The 14,464-nt window shown below is 47.3% G+C and overlaps 1 protein-coding gene across 2 annotated transcripts in view; it reads left to right on the plus strand.

Moving 5' to 3' along the window:
- Positions 1–14,464, plus strand: part of TTLL12 (tubulin tyrosine ligase like 12) — a 66,795-nt gene that overhangs the window by 7,994 nt on the left and 44,337 nt on the right. For both annotated transcript variants that reach the window (XM_073316866.2, XM_073316858.2), the window contains exon 2: positions 9,542–9,717. In XM_073316866.2, the coding sequence (XP_073172967.1) occupies positions 9,542–9,717 (176 nt within the window). The remainder of the gene's footprint in view (positions 1–9,541; positions 9,718–14,464) is intronic.

Below are 14,464 nucleotides of genomic sequence, written 5' to 3' on the forward strand. Positions count from 1 at the left end.
CAGCTGCACTGAATCGCTTTACCTGTAAGGGGTTAAGAAGCTTAAATAACCTGGTTGGCACCTGACCAGAGGGACCAATAAGGAAAGAAGATACTTTAAATGGGGGTGGGAGGAGGAGGTTTTGTTTGTGCTTTTTTGTTTGTTTGTTCCCTCCCCGGATGGGGGGGGGAGGGAGAGAGAGAGAGAGAGAGAGAGACCAGGCAGAAACAACATTTCTTTTTTAAAAAACATACCTGAAATGATTTATTTAAGATTACAAAAATTGTAAGTAAGGCAAGGAAATGTGTTAGATTATTTTTTGTTTGTGAATTATTTCTATGGTAAAAGGTAGTTTTATTTTTGTGTTTTGTAACTGTAAAACTGAGTTTAGAGGGGAGTCCTCTGTGTTTTAAAATTTTGTTACCCTGTAAAGTTACCTTCCATCCTGATTTCATAGGTGTGATTCTTTTACTTTTTATTATTTAAAAAAAAAATTTCTTCTTTAAGAACCTGATTGATTTTAGCATCGTAAAGATAAAGGGTCTAGTTTGTACTTAAAGACAATTGGTTCATATATTATTCTCAAGCTTCCCCAGACAAGGGAGTGAAGAGGTTTGGGGGGATATTTTGGGGGAATAGGGACTCCAAGTAATCCTTTCCTGAATTTTTGTGTAAATCACTTGGTGGTGGCAGCAGTACCATCCAAGAACAAGGAAAGGAATTTGTGCCTTGGGGAAGTTTTTAACCTCAGCTGGTAGAATATAAGCTTAGAGGGTCTTTCATGCAGGTCCCCACATCTGTACCCCAGAGTTCAGAGTGGGGAGGGAACCCTGGAAATAAACTGGCCATCAACAAGTTTAGGCTTGAAATTAGATGATGGTTTCTAACTGAAATGAAACCAGCTAACACCCAAAACAACTTTCTTTACATATTTTTTAAAAATTACAAGATATTAAGATGCCTGGAAGTGAACAGTTAAGGGATCCATCCATTTCCCCGCCGCAGTATTATCCCTCATCACTTGCTATCACCAACCCACTCACAGTTAATTTTACATCTGCTTTTTGTTCTACGATTAATAGAAGCTGTTAATGTTCTACTTTGTTTCTTAAATATCAAAAAGGAAAATAACCCCATGGTACATTAAGCAATATAAACATTTAGGTTCTTACATAGTTGAGGCCCCATGTAACCCAGATTCTGTGGCAATGGATGTTGCCACGGAAGCCAACCCTGATGAGTGAAGTTCTGGAACAGTCTTCCAAGGAGAACAGTCAAGGCAAAAAAACCTAACTGGTTTGAGAGCTGAGCTTGATAAGTTTATGGAGGGGAGGATGGTGTGATAGGCCAAATGCTATTGTAGGCAATCTGCGACTGCTAGTAGCAAATATATCTGTTGGCCAAAGAGGGGACACTAGATGGAAGGGCTCTGAGTTACTGCAGTGAATTCTTTCCCAGGTGTTTGGGTGGTGGGATTTGCTGACATCCTCAATGTCCAACTGATCACCATATCTGGGATCGGGAAGGAATTTTCCCCCAGCTCATATTGGCAGAGACCCTGGGATATTTTTATTTTTTTTTGCCTTCCTGGCATTGGCCACTATTGGAAGACAGCATACTGAATTAGATGCACCATTGGTCTGACTCGTATCGCCATTCTTATGTTCTCTGCAGCATGGGGCACATGTCCTTTGCTGGTTTTAACTGAAGTAAGTGGTGGATTCTCTAACTTTAAATCATGATTAGAGGACTTCCATATCTCAGCCAGAGGTTATGCATCTGTTACAGGATTAGGTGGGTCAAGTTCTGTGGCCTGTGATGTGCAGGCGGCCAGACTAGGTAATCAAGATGATCTCTGCTGGCCTTAAAGTCCGTGAGGGATAGGAACTTTTTTTCTTTTTTCAATGCAAAAAGCTTAGATTTTTTTGTGGCAGACTTCAGTGGCCAAAGGTGTGCAAGGGTTGGCTTCCGTGGCAACATCCATTGCCACAGAATCTGGGTTACATGGGGCCTCAACTATGTAAGAACCTAAATGTTTATATTGCTTAATGTACCATGGGGTTATTTTCCTTTTTGATATTTAAGAAACAAAGTAGAACATTAACAGCTTCTATTAATCGTAGAACAAAAAGCAGATGTAAAATTAACTGTGAGTGGGTTGGTGATAGCAAGTGATGAGGGATAATACTGCGGCGGGGAAATGGATGGATCCCTTAACTGTTCACTTCCAGGCATCTTAATATCTTGTAATTTTTAAAAAATATGTAAAGAAAGTTGTTTTGGGTGTTAGCTGGTTTCATTCTTAATTCACAACGAGTTTAGTGTGTGAGTTTATTGAGCTGGGGAGTAAGCTAGTGAGCAGATCAGGAAAATGCTGGTCTAAGGAAAACTGCAGCAGGAGGAACAAAGCTTTAGTTAAGTGTGAAATGTAATCCCTTCTCAGTGACAAGTAACACAGTGAACTACAAAATATTGGCCTATACATACACACACAAAGTTGGTATGTTGGGGGTTTCTGTTATTTTATTAATACTGGTCAAACAAGGTTACAACCTTTTGCTAAACAACTGTATTTTCCATCTCTATCCAAACTCCAACAGTGATTATCTGCATTAAAGGGAAACTGAAATTACTAGCTCTCTGGTCCTGGTGTCCACTGGAATGTGTAACAGCAAATATATTCCTAATTAAAATATAACTTCAGTAATATTGCTTTAAAAACTCTAGTAGTCTTTATTCCAGCAGTATGTATGTAAATTCTAGCCAACACATCACTAACACCCTATCCCTCAACCCTACCCCAAGCAGAGTTCTGACCCCATAAAGCGGAAGTGCCGGAGGCTCCATGAAATCCATTAGGGACTTTGCTGTTCCTATTGATTTTTGCATGGATGGTGCTCAGATACTCCAGTGACGGGCTATACTATAAAACCCTTAGATATTTTTCCATCTTCCCATCTTTCCTCCGTAGCAGCCCACCCACTATTCCTTCTGCTGTAAACTTGATGCTACAGCAGGTTACCCTAGAATGTAGAAGTATGGTTCCTGACTAGTTTTGCTTCACAGATGCTTAGTTGATTTTCCACAGTTCTCCTGCTAGGAGGATTAATAAAAATAATTATCTTGAAGCAACACTGGTTTGTGAGGTGCAGAGAAAAACTGATTACTTAAAGTGAATTCACTCAGGTAGGAAGCTGTTAGTGCTTAGAATTAGTGAGACTTTTAGGGGCTTGGTATTGTTTCCAGACTTGACATGTTAAACCAATAATTCTTCAGTATTTTTCCACATTTTTTTTTTCTCAATCAGATTAGCTTTGTGCAAGTAATTCTAATGCCTTCTTAAACAATGTGGAGAGAACTAACGATCTGCCTGATCCTGTCTGGTCACATTGTGGACCTAAGTGGCTTAGAGAAGTAGCAGCTTTTGTACTAAGTTTCTGTCCGATTTGAAATCTCTTACGTTTTTTCTTTTTAAAAAGACTTGGAAACTATAAAAGCAGATATAGTTGAGACATTTCATGGTTGTGCAACAGACGTACAAGTTCACATCAGCTAGGATCTCAGAAAAGACTTCTCATAACCTATGTAATTAGTCTAGACTCTAGATCATGATCCTGCAGCTGTGATAGGAAGGACTGAAAACAAACCCCAGAGAAACTCTGATGATAGAAATAGAGGTAAGTGCATAGAAATTAACTAGCAGCACTGCATGAAATCATTCTGAATGCCCAAGGGTGAGTAAACTTGTGCATTTCATCGTTAAACTACAATGTAAAATGCATTTTTCTTTAATATAACTTGTAAAAAGAAGCCAACCTGAAAACTTTCTTACCACTTGAGAGCTGATTGTAAAGGCAGATTTCCTCTTGGACTAAATCAGGATCCCTAATATGCATCAACACAATCAAGAGCTAGGGAACAAATTGCATTGATTGGTCTTGTATCCTATACCCAAACAGTTTAGGGCTAGGTTCTTGCCAGATTTAAATCTGTTGAGTTTAGTGAAGTTAAACCACAAGTGAATTTGGTCCTGTATTTTCAGCTTCTAAAAAGACTTTTTGTGACATAAGTAAACAAAGGGACAGAACTACTAATGACTGTGGAACAAAAACTTCCTGTCTCTGGCCATGTCCACACTAAAAACTTTGGTCAACGCAAGTTACTTTGGCTTTAACTGCTCTGGCTTTATGTAGTGCTTGAGTGTGCGTGCACTTGGCTCCTTTTGTCGGTGTTGTGCATAATCCTCAGGAGTGCCTGCATCAATGCACAGTGCAGTGCACCATGGGTAGATATCCCACTGTCCAACCTGCCTTTGTACAATGCACTGTCTTTAGGGAAGTTTTGGCAATGCATGGTGGGACAAACGAGTAGCGCAGCCATGACTGGGAGCCAGGGGTCAACTTCTAAGCATGCAACTGCCTCCATCCCATACTGTCATTTATATTCCATAACTTTTGCACCTTTAAAAAAAATCCGATGAACGTATGCAGCCCTCCTCGTTGGCCACCATCTCTGACAGAGGCACGAAGCCTGCACGGCTTTGCACTCTTCTCATAAGCTTTTCAAGCACAGGATGCACAATCCTACTGTGTTTGCTGAGCCAAGAAGAACCAAATCTGTGTGGAACGCAGTAAGAACCAATTCAAGGTGGTTGGTGGTATTCATGGAGAAGTTGCAGATGGTGGGGTGCTGCTTCTGGGCCCAAAAAACGAGCACTGACTGGAGGGATCGCATCGTGCTGCAGGCTTGGGAGGACGAGCAGTAGCTGCAGAACTTTCAGATGTGCAACGCACGTTCCTGGAGCTGTGTGCCAAGCTCACCCCGGCCTTCCGGTGCAGGGACATCAAAATGAGAGACGCACTCACAGTGGAGAAGTATGGCGATAGCACTGTGGAAACTTGCAATGCCAGATTGCTCCCAGTCAGTGGGAAATCCTTTTGAAGTTGAAAAATTCACTGTGGGGGGGGGCGTTGTCATGGAATTGTGCAGGGCTATTAATCGTCTCCCGCTGTCTAGAGATGTGATTCTCGCAATATGCAGGCCCGAGTGGATGGATTTGCAGAAGTGGGGTTCTGAACTGTGGTGGGGCAATAGATGGTACACATCTCTATTTTAGCCCCAGATGACCTTGCTACAAAGTACATCAACAGAAGGGGCTACTTTTCTGTGGTTATGGAGGCATTGATGGATTACTGGGCACACTTCACTGACATCAATGTGGGCTGGTAAGAGAAGGTGGGTGACGCTCGCCTCTTTAAGAAAACAGGACTGTTCAGAAAGCTACAAGCAGGGGCTTTCTTTCCCAAGCAGCAGATTACCATTGGTGGTGATCAAATGCCAGTAATGATCCTGGGAGACCTAGCCTTCCCGTGGCTCGTGAAGCCATATACTGGCCACCTCGACAGCGCCAAGGAAAGATTCAACTACCTGCTCAGCAGGTGCAGAATGACAGTTGAATGCGCTTTTGGTAGATCGATGGGATGCTGACGTTTATTTACTCACAAGATTAGATCTCAGTGGGGGAAAAACATTCCAATGGTTGTAGTCCCCTGCTGTGTCCTGCATAATATCTGTGAAGCAAAGGCGGAAAAATTGCTGCCGGTGTGGAGGGTGGTGGTGGAGCAGGTGTCTGCTGAGTTTGAACAGGTTGACGCAAAGGCTATTAGAAAAGCTCGACGCAGATCTACGTAGACCAGGGAGGCATTGAAAGAGAACTTTAACAGTGAACCACAGTAATGCATTGTGGCATACTGTGCTCAACCTGGCCTGGCTGCTTGGGGGCCTGTTAAGAGTTGTGTGGTGCTTGGTGTATATCTGAGAATATAACACTGTCTATCCACCTATTTTGTGGTGTTTGTTGTACACTTATGATTATTTTACTGTCCCTGATTGTATGAGTTGTTACACTGTAACAAGTGTTCTTTCAGAACTGCTAGGCACTCCGCAGCATATATTGTAAACTAATAAAGAAGTATTTATTTTAAAAAATATAATTTTATTCGGTAACTGACATACCCAGGGTACAGTCTGGACTGTTGAACAGCTATGTCTCCTCAGCTGTCTAACCCGGGGTGCCTCTTACACTGCTTTGCTATGAGAGCTGCCACTTCTGGTCTGCACACACAACCTCCAGCATGTACGTTACTCTCAGTTATAGTGTGTGAGTGCTGTAGCCAGCTGCCCTTGAATTACACTGCAAAGTCCCAGTCCCAGACTTTCCCCAGAAATGTATGTCTTGTACTGCCCAGCTCTATCCTGGACAATACTAGCTCATATAAAGTCCATTATTTTATTAATAGAAAATGAGATGCACAAATCCTGTTATTCCAGATGGGGTTTCCCAAACACTTCAATTCAAACACATTGGTTTAGATCAAACAAGTTTATTAGGTACAAAAGGATAGATTTTTTTTTAAATGAATATAAGTAATGAGGCATAAAAGTCAGAATTGGTTACACGAAAAATAAAACTCAACTAATGCCTCACTTAAACTAGAATAAATTCAAAGCCAAGTCTCTCTCTCTCCATGTGTTTCAGCAGCTCTACTGGTTGAACTTCTTTCAGTCAGGATCCCTCCCCCAGTGCAATGCTGCTGCCTTTTGTTCTTCAGGTCTCATGGATGCTGTAGGTAGAGAGAAAGGAAGGAATGATTTGGGGCGTCTGCCCTCCCTTCTTACAGTTTTGTCCCTTGTTCGAGAAGCATCTCCAGCTGAGGTTCAAGAGATAAAACGTCTGTGTGGACGAGAACACCAAGCTCTTTTTAATAAATAGATTTTTTTTTATCTATGTCCCTTTTCTTGCCATTGAATACCCACTTAAGCATGTATTGGTCCATTTGACTTGCTTATGGCTGGCTGAGGCATCAGCTTGTCTTGTCTCTGAAGAATTGGTGTGGCCACTCCCCAGACGTGGAATATGTCTTAGCAACACAATACAGTGGAATCTGATAAAATGTGTGGGCAACATTGTAAGTTAACAGGACAGTACTGACCAGTGAGTTATGAGTTTTCAAATGATACCTCAAAGGCATACTTGTACAAAGATTATCATAATAGTATGCATGGGCTGAATACATGGATATAGACCATCACAGCAATAAAACCAGTACAAAGAAAAATCTGTGCAACTTGTTTTTTTTTTTTTTTGCTTTTAATGGAACAGACTTTAACAAGGGGAAAGAACTTTCATGTCCATTTTACCTACACATACACTGACCTGTGAGAGTCATGGTTGCTGTATGTGAAGCTGTGATGGTCCTTAATGCTCCCTGGGCTGGTGTGGGAGTGGTAGAGGTAGGGATATGACCCCTGATGCCAGGTGGAATATTGAGGGTAGGTGTAAGGAGGTGCCATAATGGAGTTCACCATTTACTGCAAAGGGAGGCAAGCTCATGATTGTTGAACCTGTAGGTCCAGAAGAGTTCGCAGCATCCATGTTTGCTGCTGCTGAAGCCCATTTGTGTCCTGGTGCATCTCCCTCTCTTTTCCTGCTGGGACCCCCAGGCCTTTCTCCTGTCTCCTTTCTTCCAGCTATCTGGAGGTTAGGTTCATCCTCCAGGTCCTCTGCTAACAGTCTGATGCAGCACTGTCTTGCAGTATCTCATTGAACATGTCATCCTGAAGCCTCTTCATTCTCCTCCTTATCTGGCTCAGGCATTCCATGGGTGTGAAGGGAAAGACCCTCAAGTCCGCAATGGCAGCAGCTGCAGATAAAACATTGTCATGGAATGCTATGGAAAGCAAAACTTAAGATTCAGAACTCCCTTCCTTAGCTCCCACAAAGTTTTAAACAAGACATGCTCATTGACATGTCTGCTTTGGAGTGCTTGTGTATGGCACCACTCACAGCTCCAGCCATGGTGAGTACAGCCCACCAAGGGTGAGGGAAATGAGGGAATTTCTTGGTTGCATGAAACTATAAGTCTAGGGCAATAGCACTGAATATTGGCACCCTTTTCCACAGTGGGGGTGATTTTTAGCTGATGTCCCTCTCTAGAGGGAAACAAAGGCACAAGAGAGCACAGCTGTTGATGATGTCCCAAAGTCACCTGGGCCCATGTGCTGCTAGCCTTCTTACTGCAATGGTGCCTGCTGAAGTTATCGCTGACTGAAGTTATCGTATACAGAAAGTGTCCTGTTGTGGAGGAAGAAATAAGGCAGCCCTCCCTAGAAACCTTTGGGGGAAGTTTGCAGTGTGCATCCATGAAAATTGCATCAAGATATCTCAGGAGGATTCAAGGGATATAAACAAACTGCTCCCCGTGGTGTCCCCCCACCCTCCTGCCTATCTCCACAGAGAATGAAAAGCAGATAACTGTGCTATCTCTTTTTGTTGTATCACTTCCTCTTCTGGTACGAGAAAATTAATGCAAGTAGATAGCTATGTCCTATTAAGTTGGGATTGCCATCACTTTAATGGGAAATAAATTTACACACTTATCCGAGGTTCCTTCCTCTGGAGTGGGCTCGCTGATGCTTGACTAGACTGCAGTGGAGTCTCAAACAGATCCTGGTTCATGACCTAGCTGGACCACCTAGTTGCATGTCCCGCATCCTCCTCCTTGTGCTCATTGTTCATACCAGGGGCCTGTGACCTGGGCTTCCTGGAGTGGTCTGTGGGATGGTAGTGGGGTCTCCACAAAATACGGCATACAGCTCTTTGTAAAAGCAGCTGGTCTGCAGCTTAGCATCAGATTGACTGTTGGCCTTCCTGACCTTCTGATACACCTGGTGCAATTCCTTTGCTTTCATGTGGCACTGCTGCTCGTGCCTGTCATACCCCTTTCTCCTGCATTCCCCTGTGCAATCTGCTCATAGATGTCCATGTTTCTATGGCTGGTCAGTAGCTGTTTGCACAGCCTCTTCTCCTCACAGACCCAGGAGATCCAATGTCTACTCCACGCTGGAGTGCATTGGGAACATGGAGCTGGCACAGTCAGTTGGGCAGTTGCACACAACAGTGGAGATCTGCTAGTTGTGGTAGTCAAGCTGGACAATCAAGGAAAAGGCAAGGGTCTTTAAAGGGGAGTGCAGTCTTCTGATTTCCATGACCCTTGGGCAGTGGAGTTCACAACCGTAACTGGAACACTCAGCTCCTGGCATTGTGGGACAGCTGCTAGAGGGCTGTTAGGGTTGACATAAGTAATGAAGTGTCTATCCTGAGGTCAGTGCAGCACAAGCACATCGACCATGGCTCAATGCTGGTTGGAGAGATGGTGTTACTGTAATGGGGCAGTTACATCGGTGGGAGGCACGCACGGTTATGTTGACGCAAAGCTGCTTACGTTGACCTAACTTTGTAGTGTAGACCAGGCCAATGTAAACGAAGGGATCTTTTTAATAACCCCTTCCCCCACCCCCCCCAAAATGGGAAAGAATAAGTTGTGCAATAGACTTTCCACCTCTTCTTTTCCAAACGCAAAATGTTTATTGAATCACAGGCCAAACTTGACTAGCCAGAACCTCTAAACGTTGGACTGTGTATGTCAGGTAACTTCAGGATAGATTGTAGTGCTACCACTTCAACTGAATGCTTCTAGTTATATGGTGCTTTCATTCTCAGGTGTTTGATGCTGGTGAGTTTTTTGGAATAATGCAAGTAGAGGAGGTGGAGGAGGAAGAAGATGATAATGAAGAAATTGAAGGTGAATTGAAAAAGAAACCAAATCCTGGAAACGAACTCTGTTACAAAGTTATCGTAACAAATGAGAATGGGCTACAAGCAGCAAATCCCAATAGGTAGGTTCTAGTCTTCGGATTTATTCCAAATCTCCTTATTTGAATAACCTTCACTCCTGAAGTGATTAAGTGTCACTTGTTCTGAAACTTGTTGGTTTAACTGCCTTCCCATAATTATTCTTTACTGAAGAATTTAATGCTCAGAAAGATGAACTGTCTGCATCTTGTAAAATGAGCCTCACAAATGGTATTTGATTGTGTGATCCTAGACACCCCTGTATTCATACCTTACACACTACTTGAATGATATCTGGACAATATAAGCCTTGTGAGGTATCCTTTAATAACCCACGGGTCAGTAACATCACTGTGAAATGTATGTGAGAACGCTATATGTGGAATTACATATAGTCACGGATATTACACTTTAAAGTCTGTGACCAAAAGATGTTTAAACCAGGAATGTCAGGAGGAGTTGATAAATAACCTCTTCCTTTTTTTTTTTTTTTTTTTTTTTTTTTTTGGAGAAATCCTAACCTCTCATGCCAGGGTGTGGCCAAATTTGGTGTGCTATTCATCTGTATCAAAGATTGCAGAAAGAAACCATTGCATTGTAAAAATCATCGGTGGGGGGTGGGGGAGACAGCATGAAGTCTCACCAGACCGCATGGTGCCCACACCCAGCAGGGACAAGCAACTTCATCTTGGGATGCATTTCAAAGGTTTACTGGACTATACACAGAGGGGAACAAATCCTTAAGTTATCCTTCACCCGAGGAGACCAGGAAAGCCAGCATCTTGGACTGTGTGAGGATCCTGGCTAAGAGCTAGTCAGCTGTTTCTTCAGTCTTCCTTTTCAAGCAACTACCTCGAATAAAGACTAACTTATTAATGTAGGTCTTAGCTATTGGAAAAAGCATTTTTACTTGTTTGTAACCCTTTCTGTCTTAACTCCCTATACTTGTGTGACAGGCATCGGTCGGTCCTCCGAGCCCCTAGGGGCGATGGAGAGCAATGGTCTCCGTGGCAGGCCTCGGCCCCACCTCCCGGGCGTTGGGGAATTAGCGGGAAGGTGTGCCAGCCGGAGTCAGTAGCCGGCACTCCCCTGCCTGAGGGGAATGCAAGAGTCAGTAGCACGCCCCTCAGGCAGGGGAGCGCCAGCAAGAGTCAGTAGCGCACCCCTCAGGCAGGGGAGCGCCGGGGTAGGGGAACGCAGGCCCACCCAACTCCACTGCGTTCTAGCCCAGGGCCCTGACAGTGGCGGGAGGCGAAGGTCCCGCCGCTGGGTCAGTGGGGCAATCCGCACCCGCTGACCAAACACACCCACCCCCCAGTGTAGTTGGGCCCCTGGGCTACTTCCTACCCGGTCTCTCTCAGGCGGGAAGCTCCGGATCCTCCATCTCCTCCGGGTAATCCACTGTGGGCAGCTCCGGTTCCTCCGGGTATTCCGCTGCGGGCCACCCCCGCTCCCCCTCGGTATTGGACTCACGCTGGCCCGGGCTGCAGTCAGGCCCCTCCAGGTCCTCTGGGTATTCAGCGGCCGGCAGCCCTGGTTGCCACAGGCCTTCCCCCCGGTCAGGCTCCTCCTTGCCCAGGTCTTCGCCTGGTTCAGTAGCAGGATCGCGAGGGAGCAGCCTGTGTCTGTCTCCCTCCCTGGTGCTCTCCTCACTGGGCAGAGGGCCCTGCCCTTTACTTCCTGTCCCACCCTTCCCCTTCCAGGGATTGGCGGAAACTTGGCCTGGCCCCGCCCACTCAGGCTCAGAGGGTGGCTCTTTACCCTCTGATTCGGAGGGGAGCCACCCTGGCTCCCTACATACCCCACCCCTCAAATCCAGCTCCCGATCTTCGGAGCTGGCATCCCCACCTTCTCCAAGGTGGGATAGGAAATCCGCATTGGCGTTGTCTCGTCCCGCCCGATGGTGGATCGTGAAGGCATAGGGCTGCAGAGTGAGATACCATCGCATCAGCCTGGCATTATTGTCCTTCATCTTATTGAGCCATTTCAGGGGTGCGTGGTCCATAACCAGTATAAAGGGGGCCCCAAGGAAGTAGTAGCGGAGAGCATCGACTGCCCACTTAACGGCTAGGACCTCTTTCTCCACGATGGAGTAGTTCCGTTCTCTGGGGAACAGCTTCCGACTGAGGTAAACAATCGGGTGTTCCTCCCCATCCACCTCCTGTGAGAGGACCGCCCCAAGCCCAACGCCTGAGGCATCTGTCTGGACAATAAAGTCACGATGAAAGTCGGGGCTGAAGAGTATTGGATCGCTACACAGCCATTCTTTGATGGTTCGAAAGGCCGTCTCGCACTCGTTGGACCAATGCACCCGGCGGGGACTGTCCTTGGTCAAGAGCTCCGTTAGCGGGGCTGTAATGCTTGCAAAGTGGGGCACAAACCGCCAGTAATAACCAGCTAAGCCCAAAAATTGACGTACTTGCCTCTTCGTGGTCGGCACCGGACATTCCTGAAGTGCTTGGACCTTCCCGATGAGGGGGCGGACCTGTCCCCGGCCCAAGGTGTACCCCAGGTAAGTGGTTTCCTCCCGCCCGATTCGGCATTTTTTCGGGTTGGCTGTCAGCCCGGCTGCACGGAGGTCCCAGAGGACTGCCGCTAGTTGGTTAAGATGCTCCTCCCAGTTATTGCCATAGGTGACCACATCGTCCAGGTAGGCCACCGCGTATTTCGTGTGTGGTTGGAACACCCGGTCTATCAAACGCTGGAAGGTTGCCGGGGCCCTATGTAGGCCGAAAGGCATCTGGGTGAAATGGTATAACCCGGAAGGGGTGGCAAACGCGGTCTTCTCCTTGGACCCCAGGTCCAAGGGTATCTGCCAGTACCCTTTGGTGAGGTCTAAAGTGGTGATAAACAGGCCTTCCCGAGCCGGTCGAGGAGCTCGTTGACGCGGGGCATCAGATAAATGTAAAATTTTGAGATGGTGTTGACCCTCTGGAAGGCAATGCAAAACCGCCGGCTCCCATCGGGCTTCAGTACGAGGACAACGGGGCTTTGGTACGAGGATGACGGGGCTCTGGGAGGGCTCAATAACACCCAGCTCCAACATCGCCTGGACTTCCTCCTCTACAGCCTCCCACATTTGCCTCAGCAATGGCCGGGTTGTCTCTCGGACCACCACCCTGGGTTCCGTCTGGATCACATGGTAGGTGAGCGTAGTCCGCCCGGGTTTCGTGGTGAACGTCTTGGGGAACGCCCTCACTAAGCAGAGTGCCTGTTCTTGCTGCTCGACGGTGAGTGTGTCTGCTAGCTGGGGTTCACCATTATCCGACTCCTCAGGTGGTTGGGGCCCCAGTTCCGGTTCGGGGGGATATGGGGCCACTATGAGCCCTTCCCAGTCCTGCCAAGGTTAAGAGGTTCACATGATACATCTGCTTTTCCTTACGGCGACCAGGTTGCCGAATCTCATAAGTTACCGGCCCTACCTGGCGGAGGACCTCATACAGACCCTGCCAGCGGGCAAAAAGCTTTGATTCCTCCGAGGGGAGCAGGAGGAGTACTCGGTCCCCTGGTCCGAATGATCGAGCCTGGGCGCTCCGATTGTAGTGTTGCTCCTGGGCTCTTTGGGCGGTGTTTAAGTTCTCCCTCGCAAGCTCACCCGCCCGCGCCAGCTGCCCCTGCAGTTGTAAGACATATTGCGAGAGACCCTGTGTTGCGGATGGGTTGTGTTCCCAAGTCTCCCTCAAGAGGTCCAACACCCCGCGGGGTCGCCGCCCATAGAGGAGCTCGAATGGGGAGAACTTCGTGGATGCCTGTGGGACTTCTCAAATAGCCAGTAGTAAAGGAGGGAGCAGCTGGTCCCACTGGCAGAGATCCTGGGTGGGGAAAACACCGCAACATCCCCTTCAGGGTCCGGTTGAACCGCTCCAACCAATCCGTCAGTCTGGGGATGGTAGACCGAGGTCTGCAGTTTCTTAATCCCCAATAGGGCACATACCTGGCGGAACAGCTTAGATGTGAAGTTGGTCTCTTGATCAGTGAGTATCTCCCATGGGAGGCCCACCCTTGCGAAGATCTTCATGAGCTCCGCAGCGATAGTGCGGGCAGTGATACTTCTTAAGGGGATGGCCTCCGGGAAGCGGGTGGCATAGTCCATCAGGACGAGGATGTATTGATGGCCTGCCATGCTTTTTGGGAAAGGCCCGACCAGGTCCATTGCTGTCCGCTCAAATGGTACACCTACGACTGGTAACGGGACCAGGGGGGCCTTCCGTACCCCGGCCGGGGCTGCATGTTGGCAGTCCGGGCACGACGCACAATACTCCTTCACCTCACGGCGGACGCTGGGCCAGAAGAACCTGACCAGGACCCTGGCCACAGTTTTTTCCTGCCCTAAATGGCCGGCATCCGGGATGTCATGTGCAAGCTTCAGGACACCCAGACGATGGATGCGGGGGACCACGAGTTGGGTCCGGACCTCTTGGGTCTGGGGGTCTCGGTCAAGGCGGTAGAGCCGATCGTGGTTGAGTTCAAACCTGGGCCACTGGGTGGTGCGCTGCGCCTCCACGACCTCACCATCCACCCGGGCCAGCTGCTCGTAGGCAAACCGGAGTGTAGGATCCTCCCTTTGATCTCAGCTAAAGTCTACCAGGTCAGGAGGGGGACCCGCTATTTCCAGGCCCTCCTGCCCGGGGGTGGGGCCTGGTTCCGCTCCAGGGTCGGAGCTCAAGTCAGGTCCTGTCCTCTTCTCAGGCGGGGCTACCTCGAACGCCTCTTTGGTGGGTAGGGATTGGAGCATCTCGACGAAGTCTGGCCAGTCCCGGTCCAGGATCACTGGATAGGCGAGAGATGACG

This window comes from Lepidochelys kempii, chromosome 1 (assembly GCF_965140285.1).
Source record: "Lepidochelys kempii isolate rLepKem1 chromosome 1, rLepKem1.hap1, whole genome shotgun sequence".
Lineage (NCBI taxonomy): Eukaryota > Metazoa > Chordata > Testudines > Cheloniidae > Lepidochelys > Lepidochelys kempii.